This window comes from Macrobrachium nipponense, chromosome 13 (genome assembly GCF_015104395.2).
Source record: "Macrobrachium nipponense isolate FS-2020 chromosome 13, ASM1510439v2, whole genome shotgun sequence".
NCBI classification, from domain to species: domain Eukaryota; kingdom Metazoa; phylum Arthropoda; class Malacostraca; order Decapoda; family Palaemonidae; genus Macrobrachium; species Macrobrachium nipponense.
Genome location: NC_087206.1, coordinates 87,723,903 through 87,748,902, shown reverse-complemented (window position 1 = coordinate 87,748,902; position 25,000 = coordinate 87,723,903). Strand labels below are relative to the sequence as shown.

General features: G+C 36.9%; 1 protein-coding gene across 1 annotated transcript in view; it reads right to left on the bottom strand.

Moving 5' to 3' along the window:
- Positions 1–25,000, bottom strand: part of LOC135225387 (lactosylceramide 4-alpha-galactosyltransferase-like) — a 49,071-nt gene that overhangs the window by 11,717 nt on the left and 12,354 nt on the right. Inside the window, exons 3-4 of the mRNA XM_064264721.1 lie at positions 24,856–25,000; positions 11,947–12,192 (exon numbers count right to left, since the gene is read on the bottom strand). The exon at positions 24,856–25,000 is cut by the window's right edge and continues 28 nt beyond it. Coding sequence (XP_064120791.1) covers positions 11,947–12,192; positions 24,856–25,000 — 391 coding nt within the window. The remainder of the gene's footprint in view (positions 1–11,946; positions 12,193–24,855) is intronic.

Sequence of the window (25,000 nt, the reverse complement as noted above, 5' to 3'; positions counted from 1 at the left end):
ACAAACCGACCCTTCACGTTAATAAATCCATAAATAAAGGTATAAGCCACGAAGGAAAAATAAAAAACATAGTTTCTGCAAGATCTTTCGACTAAACGTCCTTTACTCAGCAGATTAACTGAGTTAATTTTATCAACAAATATTTGGCAATGGGGAACCCTTTATCACCACTCCCCTCAAACTTGTACATGGAATTCTTTGAAAAACGCTACTTACCTAATATCATTTATAGTCCTGTAAAGTGGTATAGATATGTTGATGATATTGTAGCTGTTCTGCCTGCTGGTATTGATGTAAATGATTTACTCTTTAAATTAAATAACCAGGTGCCATTGATTAAGGTTACTCTAGAATTGGAAAAAGACAATTTCCTCCCTTTCTTAGATGTTTTGATACATAGAGAACCATTTCAATGTAAATTTAGTATTTATAGGAAACCAACAAACAACTTAACTTATGTTCATTTCTATTCAGGCCACCATTTAACATAAAAATATCAATTTTTCTTCTATGTTTTTACGAGCATTGCATATTGTCAGTCCCCAATATTTGGATCAAGAAATTGAATACATAAGAAAAATAGGGAAAGATTTATTTTATCCTTCACATATATTAGATATTTGTTATAATAAAGCCCACAAAAAGTTTTATAGTGTAAGTAACACAGTGAAAGAAAATTCTAAGAACATTCTCAGTTTGCCTTACTTTAACAGATTTGAAACCATTAAATCATTGTTAAAAGCCTTTAAGATCAACCTTGTTTTTTCCTATAATAACACGCTAAAAGGAATGTTAATAAAAAATGGCCCCAGGGAAAGCAACAACATAATATATAAAATTCCATGTATGGACTGCCCCTCTTTTCATCTCGGACTGTCGAGCAAGGGCTTAGAAGTAAGATTAAACCAGCATAAATATTCTGTAAAAACTGGGCAAACATCTAATGCTATATTCATTCATTTAAGTGAAAACAACCACAGAATAAATTGGATTGGTGATTCAGTAAATGCAAGGTCAAAAGATGTCTTATCACGGAATCTTTTAGAATCTGCCATAATACAACTTACTTCCCGTTGTAATTTTAATATATTAGTCGTGGCCTGTTTAATTTAGACCCATGTATTTGTAACATGTTTAAGAATGACCTCAAAGATATAATTACAGACTTAAATACAAACTAGTTGCCTTAGAGATATCTTTGTTGTATATATATGTTTAATATGTATTGCGAATATGTATTGTGAATAAGTTTTTGTTTACCAAAGTACTGAATAGCTTTCGCTCTATATAATCCTTTAATTGTCTTGTCCCTGTGTCTGAGCAGACTGACGTAATTTTTTTTTTTTTTTTAAATTGTACCCATGTTTCTGCTTGTTTGGAAAGGTTACTCATTCTCCAGGTGTGCCGGATTCTAGGTACTAATCTCCTTATAATCCCTATCTGTCAGTTATACGATCTTTCCTGGACTGTCAATTCCTCATGTAAGTCAGTTTATCTGCTGAGTAAAGGACGTTAAGTCGAAAGATCTTACAGAGAGTCCGTTGTTTATTTTTCCTTCGTGGCTTATGTATATATATATATATATATATATATATATATATATATATATATATATATATATATATGTATGTATGTGTGTGTGTGTTTGTACGTTTAACGCTCAACATAAGGATGTGAATGAAAGACTGTCTCCGTATGATAGAGACATACATAAAGCGACACATATAATGAAATACCAAAGCAGTCATCTCAGTCAGGAGGATTTTTTTTTTCTCTCTCTCTCTATTTGAAACAGCTGGCGAAAATTTGTATCTAAATGAGTTTTTTTTTTTAACGCAATTTCGTGCGATTGATTAAAAAAAAATACCCGAAGTACATTGACAATGTTTAACATGAAGAGCTAAAAACGGAAGTGGGGTATGTTGGAATGGATAGAGGTTAATGGAGGGGAAAGAAGGGGCGACGTGGAATGGTGAAATGCAAAGAGTTATAAAAGGGTATATAAAATCGTGACATGAAAGCTCGAGAAAATGAGAAACTGTTGAGTACCGGGACGGTATACGAATGTAAACTGTTATTTCAAAGAAAACGGGGATGATTGCAAGAGCAGAGGCGGGGAGTGTAAATTCGACGCTTAATATCGGTGACTGAAAAAGCTTTTGCAAGATGAGAGAACAACTAAGTGAAGGCGTGAAGAAGACAGTGTGTAAAATTAAGATGGAAGAGGAGAGAGAAATAGGCTAGACGGATGAACAAGGCCATTTTAGAAATCTCTAATAAACATTCATTATTTTTTAAATGTAAAATTTCTTTAACGGGAGGACGGGTTGAGAGTGACGTAAGATAATTTCAAGAATTTAAAAGAAACTGAAAGCTACAGAAAATCTTTTACAACAGGTTGAGAACGGCACCTTTGTCACAATTGGCCACGCAAGATGACTCAGGTCTAGGCATTCCTAGTTTTAGAAAATCCTCACTGGGGGTTGGATTCCTCCTTTAACTCTAGAATTCCTTTGTGCACTTGATGTTAAAGGTGACATTTATTACGAATTTTCTTATAATTAAATTACTATTTGATATATTTTATATATGGAGCTACTCAGCAGTTAAGAGGATGAAAGTGGCAGTTGCTATTGTCTTTTTTTTTTTTTTTTTAGCCATCTATATTAGGGGAGACACACACACACACGCGCACACACATACTGCGTATGTGTTCATTGCAGAAACCGTTAGTTAACTTAAGCATACATACGAGCCATTGTAAAGACGTACAGTGCACTAACATCCAAAAACATACGATACACTCATAATAATACTTGAATTTGTAATGCAGCGTCCAACATTTACATTATGTCCAGTATAATCAAGCATCATTCTTACTTCCCTATGCTTATCAGTAATTGTAATCAGGGCCTGGAATACTTAAGGGTAGGCTCCACTTTGGAGGGGTGCCGATCGTAAAAATATTTGCCAAAAATACACTAATCAAGACAGGCTAATGAATTTATCAGGCATTATTAGCACTATAATAACGCATATTCTCTGTGAGTTTTATCATCCTACAGGGAAAATAAATGATTTTAAGAAAAAAAATGTACTGAAGGTCATTTGGTGATCGGTGAGAAACTACAGTCTTGAATAGAAATTCGGTCTGACAGAATGTTGATATATTCCCTTAGAACATGCACATAAATCATTATCAAAATATAACAGTAAATAAGCACGTAACAAAAAAAACAAAAAAAAAAAGAGAGAGCAACAACTGAAGCGAAAGCGCAGCCGATAAATATGGAAATCGCAAATATAAAAAAAATATTATAGTATCCCTCTAAATTGGTCGATGTCTTTTCTACGTTTTCTACGAGTAGTTTCATCTCAGAAAACCATTTTAGGGGTATCTAAACAAATTTTTCAAGTTTCTTGTCCTCAGAAAAAATCGCGTTTTTCCAGCTTTTTCCTCTGGTTTGGTTTTTTCGGGAAGGGGGGGGGGGGTATTTCTTTGATTGTCCTACATAATATAATTTTAGATGTTTTAGGCTATCAAGTGACATAATAACTACAATCTCTCCGAAGGTTTTGTCCATAAATCGAGGTTTGAATTTTTTCTGAATATTTCTTCCTAGCTATAGCCTTATTTTTCGGCGGGGCTTTCGCTGAACTTACCTGAAGTTGTTGCTCTTTTTTTTTTGTTATTACGTGCTTACTTACTGTTCTATTTTGATAATAATTTATGTGCATGTTCTAGGGGGATATACAAACATTCTGTCAGACCGAATTTCTATTCAAGACTGTAGTTTCTCACCGATCACCAAATGACCTTCAGTACATTTTTTTTCTTAAAATCATTTATTTTCCCTGTAGGATGATAAAACTCACAGAGAATATGCGTTATTATAGTGCAAATAATGCCTGATAAATTCATTAGCCTGTCTTGATTAGTGTATTTTTGGCAAATATTTTTACGATCTCTTACGATCGGCACCCCTCCAAAGTGGAGCCTACTTAATATTCATAACGTAATGGATTTATGTTAATGTCTGCTCTTTGTGATTGCTGCGACTGAACGAATATCCAGCTATTTCGAATGATTCGTCAGAATGACAACTGCAGTTCAGCCTTCCGTTTCAGTGAGTATTATTGTTAAATGTTAAACGAAGGTTTCTGTTTGCCTCTGGTATAGGCTATACACAATAGGGGTAAGCCTTAAGCGGCAAAAGCTAAACTTCACCAAAGGCATTTTCTTTGTGACATAACAAACAAGTATCTTTCCTAACATATATTTTATGAAGCGATAAAGGAACTATGAATAATTATATTGCAATTGCTTCCATGTAATAGTAAACTCGAACAAAATCACAATCGCCTCTCGGAGACAACTGAGTCTCGAGTCCTGTATCCTTGCTCTTCTGTCATGGCTTCTGTGACAGAAGAAGAAGCGAGACCGACGACTGAGTGCATTTGTTTACGTTATGAGAGTGAGACAGACGCCTGTCAGACTGAGACGTTTCAGTGCAGCATAAGTGCTCGTAAGCGGCGGTGAATTTTGAGCTAAAGTCTTGCTTGTGGGCAAGGATTCAATAGATCAGAATGCAAACGGAAGGTGGAAGCTATTTCCTCGCTGATGTAGGCAGATGAGAAGGTAAATCTTTTGCCTGTACATTAAATAAAGTCTTTATTGTCCGTAGCTGTTTACCCGCAAGCGTTGCCATTTCCTTGTGAAAAATGGCATATAGTACCTCACTTTAAGATAATTATTGGGAACTGTCCACATTCACTAGTTACCAGGTCCGAGATATTGTCTGCTGGAAGATATATAGTTTGCCAGTGGTGGTTGGTGGTGAATTTTGTAACAGGGATAGCAAAGTATTTGTTAAGACCGATAGATTACCTATAAATATAATATATATATATATATATATATATATATATATCATATATATATATATCTATATATATATCATATATATATATATTATAGCTATATTATACTTATATAATATATTTATATATGTATACGCACACACACACACACACATATATATATATATATATATATATATATATATATATATATATATATAAAACAGACGTGGAGGAGAAGTTATCATTCGTGAACAAATGGTTGGTTGTGTTTAATGACAATAGACAAAGAAAATGGAAAGGTAAGCCAGCAGAAAGTATGTAATTTGGGTATATTGAATAAAAAAGTAGGTAAAGAACAGGGCGTCATTTCAGGTTTTTGTTGTGTGGGTGGGGTGGCGGGACTGGCAAAGAGGCGGTGGCTTTAAGAGAAGCGAGCCTAATCAGCTTTTTATTTTTTATTTTGAGCTGTTATATGCGTTTTTTTAAAGCCACATGGTAAGGTATTTCAGCAAAAGTGATATACTACTCCCACTACTGTTTGTTTATCTCATCAGTGGTAGCTAGTAGACAGACAAGGATCAAGATTTCCGAGAAATTTCATATATTTATGATTACACGATTAAAAAGAAAACATGCTGTTACTTCTTGGGGCTTGGGGGAGGGGTGAGGGGGGCAAGTTGAGTGTTGGGGGGCGGCAGTTGGCCCCCAAATGACATCCCCTGGTAATGAAGGAGCAGAGTTACACTACAGATGAATCCCGTTGGAGGCTGGGGCTTTGGGCCGTCAATGCACTTCACGAGTTGCACTGTAGGCAGTACTTAAGGTTCTTTGCAGCGTCTCTTCGGCCCATAGTTGCGACCCCTTTCATTCCTTTTACGGTACCTGCGTTCGTATTCACTTTCTTCCCTCTTTCTTTGTCCCCTCGCCTAACAATCGCCTCGTCTCCGTAGGGGTTAGTGCCGTCAGTGGACCTTATGCGGTGCACTGTAGGCATTATTTGATGTTCTTTGCAGCTTCTTTGCAGCGTACCTTCGGCCACTAGCTGCAACACCTTTCGTTTCTTTTACTGTACCTCCTTTCATATTATCTTTTTCCATTTTACTTTCCAACCCTTACAAACACTTGATTCATAGTGCAACGACGTTTTCCTCCTGTTACACCTTTCAAACCATTTACTGTCAACTTCCATTTCAGCGCTGAATGACCTCATAGGTCTCAGTGCTTGGCCTTTGGCCTTCATTCTATATTCAACTCGACTCGACTCAACAATCGCTTCATAGTACAGTTGCGAAGTTTTCCTCCAGTTACACCTTTAAAAAACTTTTCTAGCTCTCATTGCCGCATGACCTCATAGGTCCTGTTGCTTGGCCTTTGTCCTAAATTATATTCCATTACTACAATAGATGAAGATGAATATTGAAATATATTATTATATATAATATATCTATATATATACTATTATATATATAGATCATATATATTATACTATATATATATATATATATATATATATATATGAGTGGTGTGTACTATTTAGTATCGAAGTGATCCAAGAGTCACTGAACGTGTTAGCGAATGAGTTATGCTCTCTCTCTCTCTCTCTCTCTCTCTCTCTCTCTCTCTCTCTCACTGAAAGTAGTTGTTTATTCCACCATTAGATGTAAGATCTAGTAGCTCATTGAATATTACCTGTCAGTTAACGCAATTCAATTGCTTATGGCAAAATATTGACTCTTGGACAACTTTTACTGTGACATGAAACCACATGTTCCTCGAGAGAGAGAGAGAGAGAGAGAGAGAGAGAGAGAGAGAGAGAGAGAGTAAATTTCGAAATGCAAATGTCTTGATCAGACTTCAAACAAATTGGGTACTGATCACAGACCTGAACTAATACCAAATTCGCACGCCATACGAACGTGACCTGGGACGACTTGAGTGGACGACTTGATAGCAAACAACGACTCTCCCTGTGCGATGACGTCAGCAGCGTTGCCGTGGCAACGATAACTGTCACTTCGCCTGTGAGAGAATGAAGGTTGATGCAAAATTGTAATCTAATACACACTATGTTGGAAAACTCATAGTGGCTGGAGATGTGACAACGGGGAAGAAGAAGAAGAAGAAGAGAGTAATTCTAGAGGGGTCACAGTGTACGAAGCTATACTGAAGCTACTGGAGCTTTAATCTTGATATTTTTTAAGCTCCTCAGTGGCGTGATCGGTATGGTATTGGCCTGCTATCTCGGTGGCCGCGAGTTCGATTCTGGGGCATTTCATTGAGGTGTTAAGAGATGTGTATTTCTGGTGATAGAAGTTCACTCTCCACGTGGTTCGGAAGTCACGTAAAGCCGTTGGTCCCGTTGATGAATAACCACTGGTTCCATGCAACGCAAAATACCAAACAATTAAATCTTGATTTTAATTGGCTGATGTGTTTGAAATCTAACCTCTCTGGTTGGTGATGGGGAACGAAACAGGTTAATAATATTGTGCTGCTGATTATACCATTTTTAAAACATCACAGAGGTTGCTTTAAACGGACAGTTGAATATATACACATGAATAGTGCTCTTGAATTCTGCCAAGACTCATAATTTGAGGTTTAAGTTGCCTTGCTTGAAAGCACTCTTCCATCATTCATTTATATATTTCCATTTATTTTTGCTTTTATGGTAGTCAATAGTTTATTGCCATCAGTTTTTCCCATTTCGTATATGGGCATTGTGTTGTATTTATTTTTTATATGGTAGTTCTAGACCTCCTTTAGCATTTTATTAGAACATGCGTTCATTATTAATGGAATATAAACAGTAATTCACTGGCAACATACATAATATATAAGCGCCTCAGCGGCGTGGTTGGTATGGTATTAGCATCCCACCTCGGTGGTCGCAGGTTCGATTCTCGGCCATTCCATTGAGGAGTGAGAGATGTGTATTTCTGGTGATAGAAGTTCACTCTCGACGTGGTTCGGAAGTCACGTAAAGCCGTTGGTCCTGTTGCTGAATAATCACAGGTTCCATGCAACGTAAAATAACCATACAAACAAAACAAACAAACAAATACACAATATATAATCTTGCGGTTATAACGTCACGAAGTAATACCATAGGACAGCGCCCAAAAAGAAAATTGAAGTCATTTTGAATTCCTAAATTTAAGAGAGAGAGAGATAAGAAACAGGGTGTTTGACCGGAGAAACTCGTTTGCATATCATCACGGCGTCAGAAATCGATGTCATCGTAGGAACGAGGCGGAGACAAAAGTGACACTGGCAGTAACACTTTTTAAATGAGAAAGCATCTTGTCTTTATAAGGTTGTATTAATGTGCAATCGTGCTTTATCGTTGCAACGGTGAGCATGTGCTAGAAAATGCTACGAGCTCATTATCAGGCAATTTTGTTGTCACATAATGGAGCCATTACCATTGTATTACCAAGGTGAAAGACAAACATTTCACTTTTCAACTCTTATTTCAGGAGAAAATGAATCGACAAGTGTCATGAGTTGACAAGTGTTGCGTGAACACCTGCTGTAAACGATCGTAAATATTACAAAGTGGCGTCGATGAAATAGTGGAGAGGCCAATTCATTTGACATTCCTCAATGTAGGTGCACCACATTTTAGAAACAAAAAAGGTAAATTACCGTTTATTTGTAAATATGAGCAGATAATTTATTCGTTATAACGTATAACAAAGTGATGTGGGTGGGGGGGGGGGGGGGGGGCGGGTGTTGGAGTACAAGAGAAAAAGTCCATATCACATTTGTTCATATATACTATATATATATATATATATATATATATATATATATATATATATATATATATATATATATATATTCGAAGCCTGAGAAGGACAGGCACGTCGAAATTAGATGGTTTTGTTAAGATTGACGACGTGTCTGGACAACAAGTCCCATTTTCAAGGCTAAAATCGCAAACAATTTTCAAATATTAAAATGACTCGGACAGAAGACGATAATAAAAATTATAATTGTCATAAAATTATGAAAATAGAATAGAAGGCACACTTATACATTTCAAGAAGAAAGAAACTCGAATGACGACGAAGGGTAACATGGGTGTTCCATGAACACTCACGACAGATATAGAGCGCCTCAGTGGCGTGATCGGTATGGTCTTGCCCAGCCACCTCAGTGGTCGCGAGTTCGATTCTCGGGCATTCCATGAGGGGTTAGAGGTGCGTATTTCTGGTGATAAAAATTTACTCTCGACGTGGTTCGGAAGTCACGTAAAGCCGTTGGTCCCGATGCTGAATAACCACTGGTTCCATGCAACGTAAAAAACAACACAAACAAACAAACGATAGGTATAGAGGCGTGACAGAGGGCTGGGAGTTTAACTGCGGAACGACTTTAATAAACAACGGTTCCAGCACCGTTAAAAATTGGTCATTCGCGGTTCTGTCCAAAATATCAAATCAACATATTTTATTTTACGTTTACATTTAATCACGTGGTCACGTATATTGGAGAAATGTATATTGGAGAATTCAGGCCCTCAGGGTTCGATAGTTTAACCCCTGTTCTGTAGTTAACACGACGATAAGAATCTATTCTCGTCTTCAGCAACTTCCATGTGTAACCGACATAGGTCCACAGGTCATTAGGGGCTTAGCTTTTCTTTGTACTTGAAATGAGAGCCGATCGTTAGAGGGTTAATTGGCATAAGTTTTAAATTAATGTCCGGAATATGGCGATTGGTCTTTTCATACAATTCTTCGTAAGAAGACTTTTTATGTATTAGTGGAAGACTGGTAAAAAAAAATGGCTGTTGGAACAGTAGGTACAGCGAATTTTTGACTGAAAACTGTTTAAAAATTTATTAACGTTCCTAATAAAATTTCGAACCCTGAATTTTCCAATAATCGTGACAAATTGATTAAATATAAACTTAAAATAAAATGTGATGATTTTGATATTTTGGGTAGAGCCTCGAATGACCAACTTCGTTGTTTATGAAACAGATTGTTCCGCAGTTAAACTCCCAGTCCTCTGCCAAGCCTCTGTACCTGTCGTGAGTGTCCCTGAAACCCCAAGTTACCCTTCGTTGTCACTCGACTTTCTTTCTTCTTGAAATATATAGGTGCCTTCTATTCTGTTTTAATAATTTTATGATAATTGTAATTTTAATTTTTTAAAAAATTTTCGTCTTTTGTCTGAGATATTTTAAGGTTTGTAAATTTGTTTGTCTTTTTAGCCTTAAAAATGGGACTTGTTCATAAACGTCGGCAATCATAATAAAGCCATCTGATTTCGAACTGCTTTCTGTGCTATATATTTATTTATATGATATACATATACGTACATATATATATAAATTTATATAGTATATATATGTATATATATTTATACATATACATACATATCGCACAAGACGCCCCACTCGCTGCAGGAAAAAGTAAGACTTGACTGTATACCATTTGCTCAATAGGTTTGATTACTGTTGTACCACTACATTTAAACCTACTTATAAAATAAGAGATGTCATAATAACAGTCATGGATAGGCGAAATTATATATTTTCATCCCATAAAACGAGAGAACTATAAGGTGTTTGAAGGAAGATAGTTTGCTGTGTTTTTAATAATGAAGGAGAGGTAATTTTATTACTCTATTACTAAAAGATGATGTCGGAAGGTGACTGGACAAAATTTCGTTATCTGAGTAGGTCATGAAGTGGGACCATTCCAGATAATAATTCAATTCACCTAGGTTTTGAAAAAGCAAATTAATTCCTGCTGGTATGGGGAAATACGATCTTATTACACTGTTCATTTAATTGTTATTGTTTTTCTAGGAATTTAAATGAAAAGATATGGCTTGAAATTATAATTACTTTATATCTACGAAACAATGGATCTTGAATTATTGTGGGCTTTATTCATTTTCTTGGCTATTCAAAAATCGTAAATTTGAAGACTAAAGGCAAAATAACGATTTGGTCCTGTTGTTTGACCTATTTGAAACCATGTTTAACATGATCAATATTGCAAAGATACAGGATGTTGGTACAATTAATTTTTCATATATTACTGGCGAGGCAATAGGTATCTTAGATTGCCTGCACACACACACACACACACACACACACACACACACACACACAACACACACACATATATATATATATATATATATATATATATATATATATATATATATATATATATATATATATATATATATATATATATATCATAGTAGGCCATAGACACACGCAGGCCTAGGTGGGTACTTTTGATTCGATGAAGCGAATAGCGTTTGGTTAGAAGAGATTCACAGAGCCCTCTCTCTCTCTTTCTCTCTCTCTATCTTTTGTCTTTCTCTCGATACAGGTGGGAAGGTATTTTCTGTACTCTTGCTTCATGTTGCTTAAGTTGATTGAGGGTATGTCGTGGAAACACAGGTAGCAAAAATACTTACATTCTTCAAAGCGTTACATCGTGAGATAGGTTTTGCAGAGAAGAATTGGATTTTTATATCGGACGATAGGAGAAGAGGAAGTGATTTCTTACAGATTGATTTACAAAGCGATAGGTAGCAAACCTAACAAAAGATACGTATGTACGTACGAACTCCTCTTTTTAGGTTAAGACACGTCATCAGTTAAAGTTCTCATGAGAGCCTAAGTAGGTTCCCATGCAAGACGGCTGACGTTCGTGTTTTCTATTTATGCTTAGCTAATCTTCACACGCATCCTGTGACTGTGGTTTTTCGCAGACTTTCCGGGTTGACCCCTGACCTGATTAATCATATACATTTCTTCTAAGGAATGTCCTACATCACTTTTATCATGGAATATGAATATTACACACACACACACACACACACACACACACACACACACACACACACACACACACACACATATATATATATATATATATATATATATATATATATATATATTATATATATATATATACGCATGTTGTGCCCATACACCGACAGTAAACATCTCACAAACTACCGAACTAATTACCTTGCTAGCTAGACAGACAGACAGACAGACAGAAAGACAAACCCTGAGGAATCAGAGTCCACCCTGAGACTTACGTGTGTACCAGAACTTCGGTGAGGACCTCCGGACCGTTGGCTCCCCAGACCGTCCCATCAAAGTGCTCAGCAATGCGTTCGATGCAGCCTCGAATGACGTCGTGTCCTGGGGAGAATTTGAGGACTCCCGCCGCCACCCATTTGTCGGACTCCAGGCCCGCGGAATTTGGCAGAGAGGATAAAGAGCGAAGGACCAGGGCGTCCAGGTCCAAGTAGATGCCTCCGTACCTTTCCAAGATTAGCCATCTGTAGGGAGGGAAGGAGGGGGGGTGGTTGGAGTGATGTGAGGTGCGGTAATATTAGGGATGAGTTTGGTCGTGATGATGATTAAATGGGTCGTCCTCTCTCTCTCTCTCTCTCTCGCTGATGGCATTGGATGAAGACAAATTATAGGTAGTCTCCCTCTCTCTCTCCCTCTCTCTCATGACAGTGGACGAAGGCAAATTATAGGTAGTCTCTCTCTCTCTCTCTTCTCTCTCTCTCTGATGACATTGGATGAAGGCAAATTATAGGTAATCTGTTGTTGTTGTTGTTTGAGATTAAGCTGGCCTTGTGCCAGCACGGGCTCTTGCTCGTAGAGCAGCCCGTATTAGGTACTCTCTCTCTCTCTCTCTCTCTCTCTCTCTCTCTCTCTCTTGACATTGGAGTAAGACAAATTATAGGTACACTCTCTCTTTCTTTCCTTGCGTGTGTTTGTGCGTGGATGAAGCGTGTTTTGGAAAGTTAGCAACAAAGAAATTATACACCGAAATAATCCAAAAATTACTCGTTGCTGGCAGCCTGATACACGGTACGCAGACCTCTGATTATGGTACACATGTCATAATTACGGTACGTGTAGCAAATGGGAGTCTGAAAACCAATCGGTTTGATAAATATAATATTTACCAGTTATGTGTCTTCATCAGTGACTATTTCATAAGTCACTGCCTTTTTTTATAAGTATTGTTTCAGACTATTTATTAGCTCTCCCTTCCATCTTCTACAGGTACTACTTTGGAAGATTTGTGAGCTATCTTTTTTTTAATTTTTTATTTTACGTGTAGCACTTCCGTCAGTGCTCCGTTGACGTCACCGTGATACCCCTCCCCAACTCATCGTCAGACACCCGACCTACTATACTCTTGACATTCTTGTGGGCGTTGAACGTTTCTTTTCTACACTTTTTTTTTTTGGGGGGGGGGGGGTAGGGAATTTTCGCTAAGCCTATGTTTTCCAGTTTTTTATGTTTTGCGTGCATATGCAGGTTCCAGGCTTGGGCTGGATAAGTGTAGGAGAGAAAACTAAAGATAAATAGATATATAATTATACAAATGAATAGATAGATGAATGAATAATATATATATATATATATATCTATAATATATATATATACATATATATATATATATATATGTATATATATATATATATATATATATATATATATATATATATATATTATATATTATATATATATACACACTCACACACACACACACATATATATATATATATATATATATATATATATATAATATATATATATATATATGTGTGTGTGTGTGTGTTGTGTGTGCGTGTTGTGTGTGTGTGTGTGTGTGTATTTATGCATGGGTGTATTTGTGTATACAAACATACATACATACATATATATACATTTATAAATTATTTACATATAATATGTAAGTACATTTGTAAATGTATATATATATATTATATATATATATAATATATATACTATATATATATATATATATATATATATATATAAATAATATATATCTATATATATATATATATTATATAATATATATATATATATATATATATATACTGTATATCAAGGGAATGGGCAAGGGATGGGAAGGGGAAGGAAAAGGGGAAGGAGATAGGGGACGGGGGAGGGGAGGAAGAAGGAGAGGGGGAAGTGTTTGTTTTGTAGGTTCTACTGACAGTTCTACTTTTTCCGTACGAACATTCCCCTCCGAACAGGCGTTTGTGAACTGACAGTTACTGTAGTGACTGTCCCTTTTATTTAGGTATTACTATGCTGTCTGTCACTTTTAACCAGGTATTATTGTACAGTTGCCTCAAAGTATTCCTTTACCCTCTATCCTTTTGCTTCAAGAAAATGGTCTAGTAACACCGCAATTCGGCAAATGAAAGCCTATTTGTCTTGTAACAACGGACGTGATTGGTCGAGCTATTGATATGACAGTGCTCATATTTTCTAAACACTGCTGTAGACAATATGTTATTGGTATACGAATAATAGTTCACATTGCAAATGAAATGAGTTGTTGTTAAATAAATAGAAAAATAGTATAGTAAAGAGTAATAAAAATGGCAATGGTAAAAATCATATTCAGTCCTGAATAATCATACATCGTCAACCTTCGTTACATTCAGGTGTGGCTGCTACAGTCGTTTGCTGAAATCCAACTTAGTTCAAAGTAGATATTTGGTGTCAATTTTAGAACATAAGTATTTGAATGGAAATACGCTTTCGATTTACATAATCCGCCAATTTATAAAGTAATGAGATTATAAACCAAAAATTTCAAGAACTATGAACATAATTTCATAAAGGTAATTATGAGAGGTTATGAGACAGAAGACTTGGGGAGACATTAGTAGACATCCAGATTTATAAAGGAACAACTATATCCAGTTTATCACTCACCTTTATGTCTGTGTCCCTGAAACTATTTATAAAAAAGAAAATCTGTATATGAACATGAGGTTCAGTTAAGTAATACTAATATAAAATACTCATAACATTACATTGCAATGCTAATAAGTACACAAACATTTAAAAAACGTAATAGACTGTTGAATTCTGTGTAAAATTAACTACGTGTATGGTCAGTATTTTCACTATTTCTCAGTCATTCCAGATTGTAAGTCTTAGAAGCTTAGATGACGTTGTCAGCTGAATCGTTGGGCCCTTTGTTCCTCTGGCATGGAACGATTCAAAGACAATTTTTCCTTTATTGGAACAAAACAAAACATCTTGGCTGTTGATAAGCCAATCACAGGGCTAGAAACTTACAAGTCTCTCTCGAGAGTTCACATGGGTAGGATCTATGTTCCACCTCTCCTGAGGGATACATCTTTCAGGAGAGGTGGAACATACATCCTGCCTATGTGAATATATATATATATATATATGTATATATATATATATATATATATATTATATATATATATATATATAAATCAAAGCAGTTTGTCATTCTTATACAATTAAAGGCTTCAAGTAGAGCAGATATCGAGGGAAACATCTCAGGATCCTGGTGAAAGAGAAACAATATATATATATATATATATAGTATATATATATATATATAATATATATATATATAAATAAAGTCTTACCCCCCAAAAAACAGTGAACTGTCATTCTCCTCACCTGAACTAAGTTTAAGTAAGCACTTCCCCTAAATCTCACTGTCTGATTAATTACACCATTTAAATGGTCATTAAAGTCTTTAGAGAACCCATTTTCTTATATGGTCCCATGAACCCATCTTGCGATGGTTGTCCTCGAAGGTCCTCCAATGTGTGTTCTATATCACGACACAAGTAATCAAAGAGTGTCCCCTCTTCTTTTGCATCCCTTATCGTTAGGGCCCATACACCACACGCTACGAACACACACACACACACACGGACACGCCTTGCGGAGTGCTATAGCAAACGAGCGCGCCGCATGAACCAATCATGTGATCTCTGAAATGTCATCAACCTTCAAATCGCATGGTCACCAATTCTGGCTGTTTTTCATTTCAGCACTCTTCGAGGAGCCAAGCACTTTATCACTAAGCACCCCTGTCTCTAACCGGAAAAAGCTGAGATTAACAATTCCTCCCCACACTTTCTTTTAAGATGGCTCGGCCGCCTATGTCTTTTGTGCACTCCCGTCCCACACCACATCAGCAACTGGTATATACTGGTTCATAATGTTTGCAAGATAGCACCTATAACTCATATTTCGACTATCACTATGGATACCATAACCGCAATCACTGGAATTGTGTAGCGTTCGCCGAAGAAGAATTCATCCGTCTGTAAGATAGGTGGAACTTGAACTGCCTCATGGGTCCATGTAGGTGTTTCACGAACACCTTTGTCGAATAATTGTAGACCCAGGCTGAGCACGCGAACCATCTTGAAACAATTCAGCCTGCGCCATTATTCAGCATCTGCGACCCCTGTAAGTGTATCCAACACCCCGCGTCGCCGAACTGTAGATTCAACGTCCTCCGATGAAGGAATCGTAACCACCACCTCGTTGACAAGGAAATATCCCTTGACTTCCATGCAAGTGCGTCTCACACCCGCCTCGTAGAAGATTGTAGACTCCTGATTTGTCCCAGAACATATCCTGAGACGATCCACCGACGACATCTCGTCCATTGCAAAGGCGATCCATAACATCGCCGCTCGTGTGTAGATTCGACCTCTGGTACTGTAGAACCAAGCTGTTTCCGTCGTCACCATCACGTGAAGTCATCGTGTGTCTGTATTTGAAAAGTCTACATGATCATAGAATAACTAAAGTCATGCTTTACTACACAAATCTGTTATTAATTAATATACCCAAAGTGTGGTGGTGAATTGTTAATCTCAGCTTTTTCCGGTTAGAGACAGGGGCGCTTAGTGATAAAGCGCTTGGCTCCTCGAAGAGTGCTGAAATGAAAAACAGCCAGAATTGGTGACCATGCGATCTGAAGGTTGACGACATTTCAGAGATCACATGATTGGTTGATGTGGCGAGCTCATTTGCTATGGCACTAGGCAAGGCGTGTCCGTGTGTGTGTGTGTTCGTAGCGTGTGGTGTATGGGCCCTAACGATAAGGGATGCAAAAGAAGAGGGGACACTCTTTGATTACTTGTGTCGTGGTATAGAACACACATCGGAGGAGGTGCGAGGACACCCATCGCAAGATAGGTCCATGGCACCATATAAGAGAATGGGTTTTCTAAAGACTTTAATGACCTTTTAAATGGTGTAATTAATCAGACAGTGAGATCTAGGGGAAGTGTTTACTTAAACTTAGTTCAGGAGAGGAGAATGACAGTTTACTGTTTTTTTTGGGGGGTCAGAGTTTATTCTTTTAACTCCATTTTTATATTCATTTTGTTCCATTTAATGTTTAGCTTATTTGGGAAATAAAAAGTATATTTTTGTATCTACGAGGATTCATTAGCCCCGTTTACATTTTTGGCTCATGCAGAATGATAAGCAGCAAAGAGAGGTAAAGAGTTGCCTGTTTGTTTAATTTATTTAAACGAGTGTCATTTGGTCCTAAAAGCTCATTTATAGGTGGTGGCAGGGGTAAAAAGCTTTTTATGGGCCGTAGATATGCTTCCAAAGAGACTATAGATAGATTAGGCATGTTTTTGGAAGAATGGTTGTAATTATGTCACAGGCAACTCGCATTATTGCTGAGTTAGGGCTTAGGGACTCAAGGTTTGGCTGTGTCTCTGTGTTCTGTCTCTATGTATGCCAGCCAGTGTTCCTAGTCAACAGTTAGCGTGAAGTGTTGTTATTAATTTTTTTGGATTGGGATTTGTGTGTGTATAAATGCATTAATGTTATTGAGGTCGGGGAGGATCGTAAGGTATAAGAGCTTTCGTAAAGAGAGCCAAATGGCTAACGCAAGTGGTACGCAGACTCTGCTTTTCCGCATTACGAATGTTAGTGCGTGTGTGAGCCCATTCCGTGGGGTCGTGGACGGGGTTCTTTCACAGCCGGTGCAAATCTTATTGAAGGGGTGAATAATTATTTGAGTGCCAAAGGGATAACAGATGATATAGAGGCATTCAGAGAGGCGAAAGCTTTGTTAGATTTCAATAAGGGTGATCTTTCATTTCATTGTCAGAGCTTTCAATATAAAAACTGCCGGTCATTGGCTGATTTGCAAGCAATTTTAAGAGCAGCTTATGGCTCAAAGGAACACGGGGATATGGTGAGAGATCTAAGAGGGCTATATAAAATATGGAAAGGCAGAACTAGCCTTGTCGAACTTAGCTCAAAGCTTTTTAACTCAGCGGGAGAATGGATACAAAAATTGAAAACCTCTACGGGGGTAGTGTCTCACTCGACAATTTACGTAAACTGATCCATTTTGCGATGTTATTGCATGGCGTTCAGGACGCAACAGTAGACAGTTTTGATGAAAGGATTGAACCTACATCAGACGAAGAATTAATTTATGCCCAAATTCAGAAACATATGTCTAAATGTCCCACTGTAGAAAGTAAATTTTTTAATGGGACCGGTCCGAGAAATACGGTGCAAAGAGAGACAGGATTTTCTTCTCCCCATTTGTGTGCAAAAGTTGAATATAATAGAAGATCGATCGATCAAAGGAAACAGCAGTTGCGTTGCTACAATTTTAATAAACCAGGGCACTCAAAGAAAGTGTGTAAAGTCAAATATTGTGGAATGTGTAAGAGTGTAGATCACTATTGGCAATCTTGTCTGTTTCAGATACGGAAAGATGCGACACCTACAACTCAAAGTTCTGGGAATTATAATACGAGAACTTCTCAGGCAGGTCACTTAATAGGGCAAAGGGATCGGCAAAATTTTTGGAAGGCCGATCAACAAAAAGGGTACAGATGATTTGTACGTGCCATTGTGGTCTTGTGGGGGATGCCCCAGAGCCCTGGTCTATAGTTTATGGAACCAAGAGGATGTTGATATCCCAGTATTTATTGATACTGGTGCGAGTATAAACTTGATGGATCATAATTTGTATCAATCCATGTTCTCCCATTACCCTTTGAAACCCTCAACTGAGATGGTGTGTGATGTGCATGCCCATAGATTAAACACCCTACGTTGTGTTCGAATACAGTTTACTCTTGGTGACAGAGTGGTAATAGAACAGTTTTTGGTTATAAAAGGGGTTGCATTGGGCAACAGACCTTTTGCTGGGTCATCCTGCATGTAGGAGACACAAGATTTCGATCCATGCGGGTGTTAATGATATAACGGTTGGAATACCTGGTGTTTTTCTTCCTTATGAGGACGTGATTAGAACTGAGGATATGGAGATTATTGAAAAATGGGAATGTGTTTGGTGGTGCTAATGGTGATGATACTGGGGATATGGGGAGTGGTAATATCAAAACCCACACTGATGATACGGGGAATAACTGTGGTGATGTTATGCGAGATATTGGGGGCCACGGTGGTAACAATTTTGGTGAATGTGACAATGGCATTATGGGTGGTGATACTGATACTAATATTGATATTATTACTGATACTAACAATGGGGTGGAAGTAATGAGAATCAGGGGGGGGGTGAAGTTTATGGGATCATGGAACGGGAAGGTACTAACCACAAATATAAAGTGTTCGTTCTTGAAGAAGCAAATCACATATTTAAGCCATGTCCTATCCAAGGAAGGGATTAGAGTAAACGATGATAAAGTCAAGGCAATAGCGAATTTTCGCACCCCGAGATTAAAGAAAGAAATTAAGTCATTCCTGGGTATTGCTGGTTTTTTTCATAGGTTTGTGAAAGGGTTTTCTAACATAGCAGCTCCCTTAACAGATATATTGAGGAATACGTTCAATTTCAATGGGGGAAACTCCAGACTGAGAGTTTTCAAAAACTTAAGGACACGTTAATGAATCCCCCAGTTCTGCAATTTCGAGATTTAAGCAAACCATTCACATTAGTGACTGATCCCAGTCAGGAAGGTATAGGTGCTTGCCATATGCAAAAGTTTGATGGGAAATTCAATCCCATAGCCTTTTATAGCAGGAAGTTTAGGACAAAGGGCAGCAATGAGAGATCAATGGTTAGCATATATAAAGAAGCCTTTGCAATAGTATCAAGTTTGGTTCATTTTAAAATGCTACTGATAGGGAATAAAGTAGAAGTCCTTACAGACCACAAGCCATTATGGGATCTTTTTAATAAGCCCGATTTGTCGCCTAAAAGGGCTCGATGGTTTCTAACTATCAGAGATTTCGATGCAAAGCTCAAATATATAGAAAGCAAATTAAATGTGGCTGCGGATGTCCTTAGTAGAAGTTTTCTTGACATGGAAGGATTCCAAGTTGCATTAGTCACTAGCGAGTCTATACAATGGGATATGGGTCTCGTAGAGCAAAGGCAGGATGAAGATGAAATTTTGGCGGATGCAAAAGCGTTTCTTAGAGGGAAATTAGTCAGGAAACGTTATAAGTTACCTTTTTCGGGTTTAGAAATGGAAGGTAATCTATTGGTCAGGAAAATTAAATATAAATTGAGAACTAGTGAAAGTAAAGGAGACACGACACAGATCGTAATTCCGAAAGTCCCAATTCCAGTGGTTTTGGATATAGTACATTGCAGGTTCGTTAGTCCACACTTGGGGATAGAAAAAACGTATAATGAGGTGTGTGCTAAATATATTTGGAAAAACATGGGGAAAGATGTGGAAAATTTTGTGAAAAACTGTACAGTATGCAATGCATACAAACCTGCAAGGATAAGTTCCTGCAAATTAGGGTCATATCAGATACCAAGTAGACCTTTTCAGAGAATACATATGGATATCCTAGGAAATTTTTGTGAATCTAGATTTGCGAATAAGTACTTGTTAGTAATAATAGATGAACTTACGAGGATAGTAGAAATTTTTCCACTTAAGCATAAAACAGCTGAAGAAGTAGCTATAGCATTTTTCAATGGTATCATTTGTAGATATGGCTCACCCGAGGTTTTATTGACCGAAAATGGCAGAGAATTTGTAAACAAAACTTTAGAATGTTTAGCGGAAGTCACGGGGAAACAGAAAGTAACAATTATTCCATACAGACCTGAAGCTAATGGGTTGTGTGAATGAGCAAACAGGAAAGTGGTTGAAGCTCTCAGGAAGACTGTATGTGGTAATGATAAAAACTGGGACAGATATATTGATGTTGTTAGACATAATATTAACTCTATGTTTAGTGATTCCATTAAAATGTCTCCATTTGAAGCTTTGTTTGGTTGCCCAGCACGAGGCATATTTGATCTGTTAATTATACCTCATCGTGGGGAAGATATAATCGAAGCATTAATATCTACAGCGAGAGAGAGACATGTTTGTCTCAGCCGTAATCTCGAGGCCACGACTCGAGAAATGGTAGAAAGAAGAAAATCAACGTGAGAAATGAACTAAATTACAAATTGGGTCCGAAATTTATATTGTGAGAAAGTGCTAAGTATCTGGTTACTACACTTACCATTCATTAATTGTTACCTCACAACAGCCAGACACCTGAACCCTCATCACAGGTACTAAACGACTGAATAATCTAAAGGCAACAGTAATCCCTTAACAACTTACCAGTATTGCAGAAAATCAGACTTAAGTTCATCAAAACAGGTGTGAGGTAATCTTGTAAGTAATCAAATTAATCAAAGGGCATCACTCCGTCAACAACTTTAAAAGTCTAAGTATTTCCCTGAATTCAAAAGTCTAAGTACTTCCCTGGTTCTAAGTCACTTCAAGATAATTGAAGGAAAACAGATCAATTACCACTTTATGTTTCTATCTAACATCAATATAATCATATGCAAATATACTGGTTAGAAATAAAATACTTAAAAAAAATTTAAATAAAAAAATTTATTATTAAACTCAAAATTATAAGTGAAATTCACAATATCAGGGAAAATTATTGTTACTTGAAAACAAAGTAAAGTTTAATTATTTCTTGAATCAATTAAGTAAAATTAAATCAAAATGAATTTATCACAAAATTCAAGAAAATTAATTAAATTGTGAATGTGAATGAAAACACAGAAAAATGTGGAAAATACCAAAATTGCAAAAAGTATTAATCACACAGAATATAAAATAAAAACACACACTTCAATAAGAAAATTAATAAATGCACAAAACATAAAAATCACTTCAAATGAAACAAACACAAAACACAAAAATTTGCAATGTGTAAAAATGTAAATCTTTTCACTCAAACCATTGTAACCATTAGTTATTAGTTCTATAAACCATCGTAACCAATAGTTATTAGATTCTTACCAAACCACTGACTATTAGTTATTAGTTGCAACTAATAAAAATATAACACTTTACCTTCTTGGTATACCAAGTTTCTTTCTTTGCTGCAGCTTGTTCAAAAACTCACCACAATTCACAAAAATAGGCGCCGTTACACACTAATATAATGTTTGATCCGATTCCACAAAAAGCACTAAATAACACTAAATAAACTCTAAGAAATATCAAATCTGAAATCTACAAGTTACAAGTGACCATTTTACGTTACGTTAATATCAGTTATGGCGAGGCAGAGAGAAAGAGAGAGAGAGAGAGAGAGAGAGAGAGAGACGTGAACGCCTTGAGGATTTAAGCCCAAATGAAATCTCTTCCTTACGAAAGCTGGACAGTGGAGATGACACAAAACGTTTTGGGACACAATTCTTTCCAGAAGCTTCGAATGTGACGCAACTTTACGGACAAACTGTGAAATCTGCACGTAGCATTCCGTAAAGAGGTACACGTATGAAACAAACGAGTCAGCTCAACAAAGACACGTATCCGATCGATCGAAGCAAAAGTCCCTTATCAGACGCAATGACAGAATTCCCTAACACAAAGGAGACCTCGAGATCTCTTTAATCAAACGTGTTGACAGATTATGGTAACAACTCTAGCTTCGAATGGACAAAGATAATCTCTCTCTCTTTTCATACTACGTTATATACTTTTTAAAATTATTTTATACGAAATCTGAACAAACAACATATATGTATATATTTACAGAAGTTTTCTTTCACTGTTACAGAAGTTTTCTTTTCACGGGAAGCCTTTATCTTCATTCAGGAGGTGGAGTTTCCCTTGGGATGAGCAAGAATCTTCTAATTTTTCCTTTTTATGGCGTGATGTTTAAAACCCCGCGTCGCTTTCCTTACGTATGCCGTCTGGCCTTCTCATGAATGACAAGCTGAATGCATAACGAATTGGGGTCTTCTCCAGCTAGGAACCTAATCTTTCGTCATGCATAATGTATTCCAGAGTTTTATGAATGAGATTTACCTCACCTCACTCTCTTAGGAGAATTAGTTTTCACAGACTAGGATGAGGTCGGTGGACTCGTGATCTTACGCCAACCTTCCCCCCATCCCCCACTCTCTCTCTCCCTCTCTCTCTCTCTCTCTCTCCTCTCTCTCTCTCTCTCTCTCTCTCTCTGATGATTTCGATAATGAACACTTCTTTCTCCCTCTCATTCTTTGATGACTGTGTATGATGAATAGCTCTCTCTCTCTCTCTCTCTCTCTCTCTCTCTCTCTCTCTCTCTCTCTCTCTCTCTAGAAATCTTATTATGTATGTATAGATTAGATTATTATGACCTTGGCAATGAAAACTATAAAATTTATGGGCTTCAAGATTAGTGTGTATGTATGAAAAGGGGATGATTAAGCTTAAGGACCTTGGGAATTAGAAATTTTTGAATTTTTTAAGGGCGTCTCCTCACAGGAATTCAGGCCTGGGCTTACCTAACCCGGCCCCCCCCCTTTTTTATGTCATTTGATGATTTATTGATTCATTCATCAACAATTCCTGTCCGCTAATGACACAAAAATCATGCATCAACACATTTCCGTTCACTGGGAGAGAAAATCGATTATCGATTAGAAGTTAGTTAAATATAAAAATTATAAATAAATTTCTCAGACTTTTGTGTAGCAAATGTTGATATAAAGCAGCGACAGAACAAAAAATGAAAACACTCAAAATATTTTTTCATTAATGACTAAATAATCTCGCTTTATTTCAGTAACAAATTATATATAATTGCACGGAGGATTAAGAATAATCATTTATGAATCGGGAAAACATCCCAAAAGTGAAATGGTGAAAATTAAAATTCATAATGAGAACAATTATCTCGGATGATATAAAATCCCGAGAGATGCCAATTTCACCAGGAAACTTGATTTCTAAAGCGATTCCAATTTTTGTTTCCGCTTCAAAAGATTCGTTATCATTTCGGAACCCGATTTTCTGGAACGGATTACGTCTCTGGAATACGGATGTCAGTCGAATCCTTTGATAAAATATAAGTAATATATTTTCGAGAGTAGGCGGAGAAATCAATATCGTCCACAAACGCGCAAAGAGAGAGAGAGAAAAAAAGATATTTTACTTTCATCCGTCTTCATTAGCAAAAGCAATCCATCACGCGCAGGGATGCTGCTCTCCGTTCCATTTGCGCGGTAAAGCATTACGAAGGCAATCAAAATATTTTGGTTTCGACGTGAAACTAAAAACGGAATTTGACAAGAGTAGGATTGAAAAAGGCCGTTGTAAAACCTATATGTTTCTGTAAATAAACGATGTTAAATCTTCGAGGGCATCTTTTTAGTAATGATGTAGGAAAGTGGGACTTGAGGTTCCAAGTAATGATTTAGAAAAGCGGGATTTAAGCTTCGAAGTATTGATCTAGAAAAGTGTGGCCTATCTCAAGTGAAGTGAACATTTAGCGAAAACGGTAATTAATATATATATATATATATATATATATATATATATATATATATATATATATATATATATATATATATAAATTATGTGCTACATAAAACCTTGGAAATGTGGAACTTCATGACGAAATGAGTGAAAACAGTGACTAGAAATCAATATTCAAACGATGAGAGAGAGAGAGATAGAGAGAGAGACAGAGACAGAGACCGAGACCGAGACAGAGACAGAGACAGAGACAGAGACAGAGACAGAGAGAGAGAGAGAGAGAGAGAGAGAGAGAGAGAGAGAGGTGAACATCTACGAAAGCGAAAGAAATCTCTAACAAGACTCAAAACCTACGTGGGAAACATTTCCCCAAGAAGAAAATCCACTTTGGCAAACTCTCCCACTCAGTTTAAGAACGAAATCATGGACCCTTACCTGAGGATGTCGTTGAAGTGGGATTTCGGCCAGTAACTATGCTCCCACATTCTCTCTTTGTACCAGTACTCGAGGATGGAATCCCTGAATAGATGATCGACTTCCAAGTGCAGTAATTGAAGGTTTGGGAATTCTGTTTTCAGTG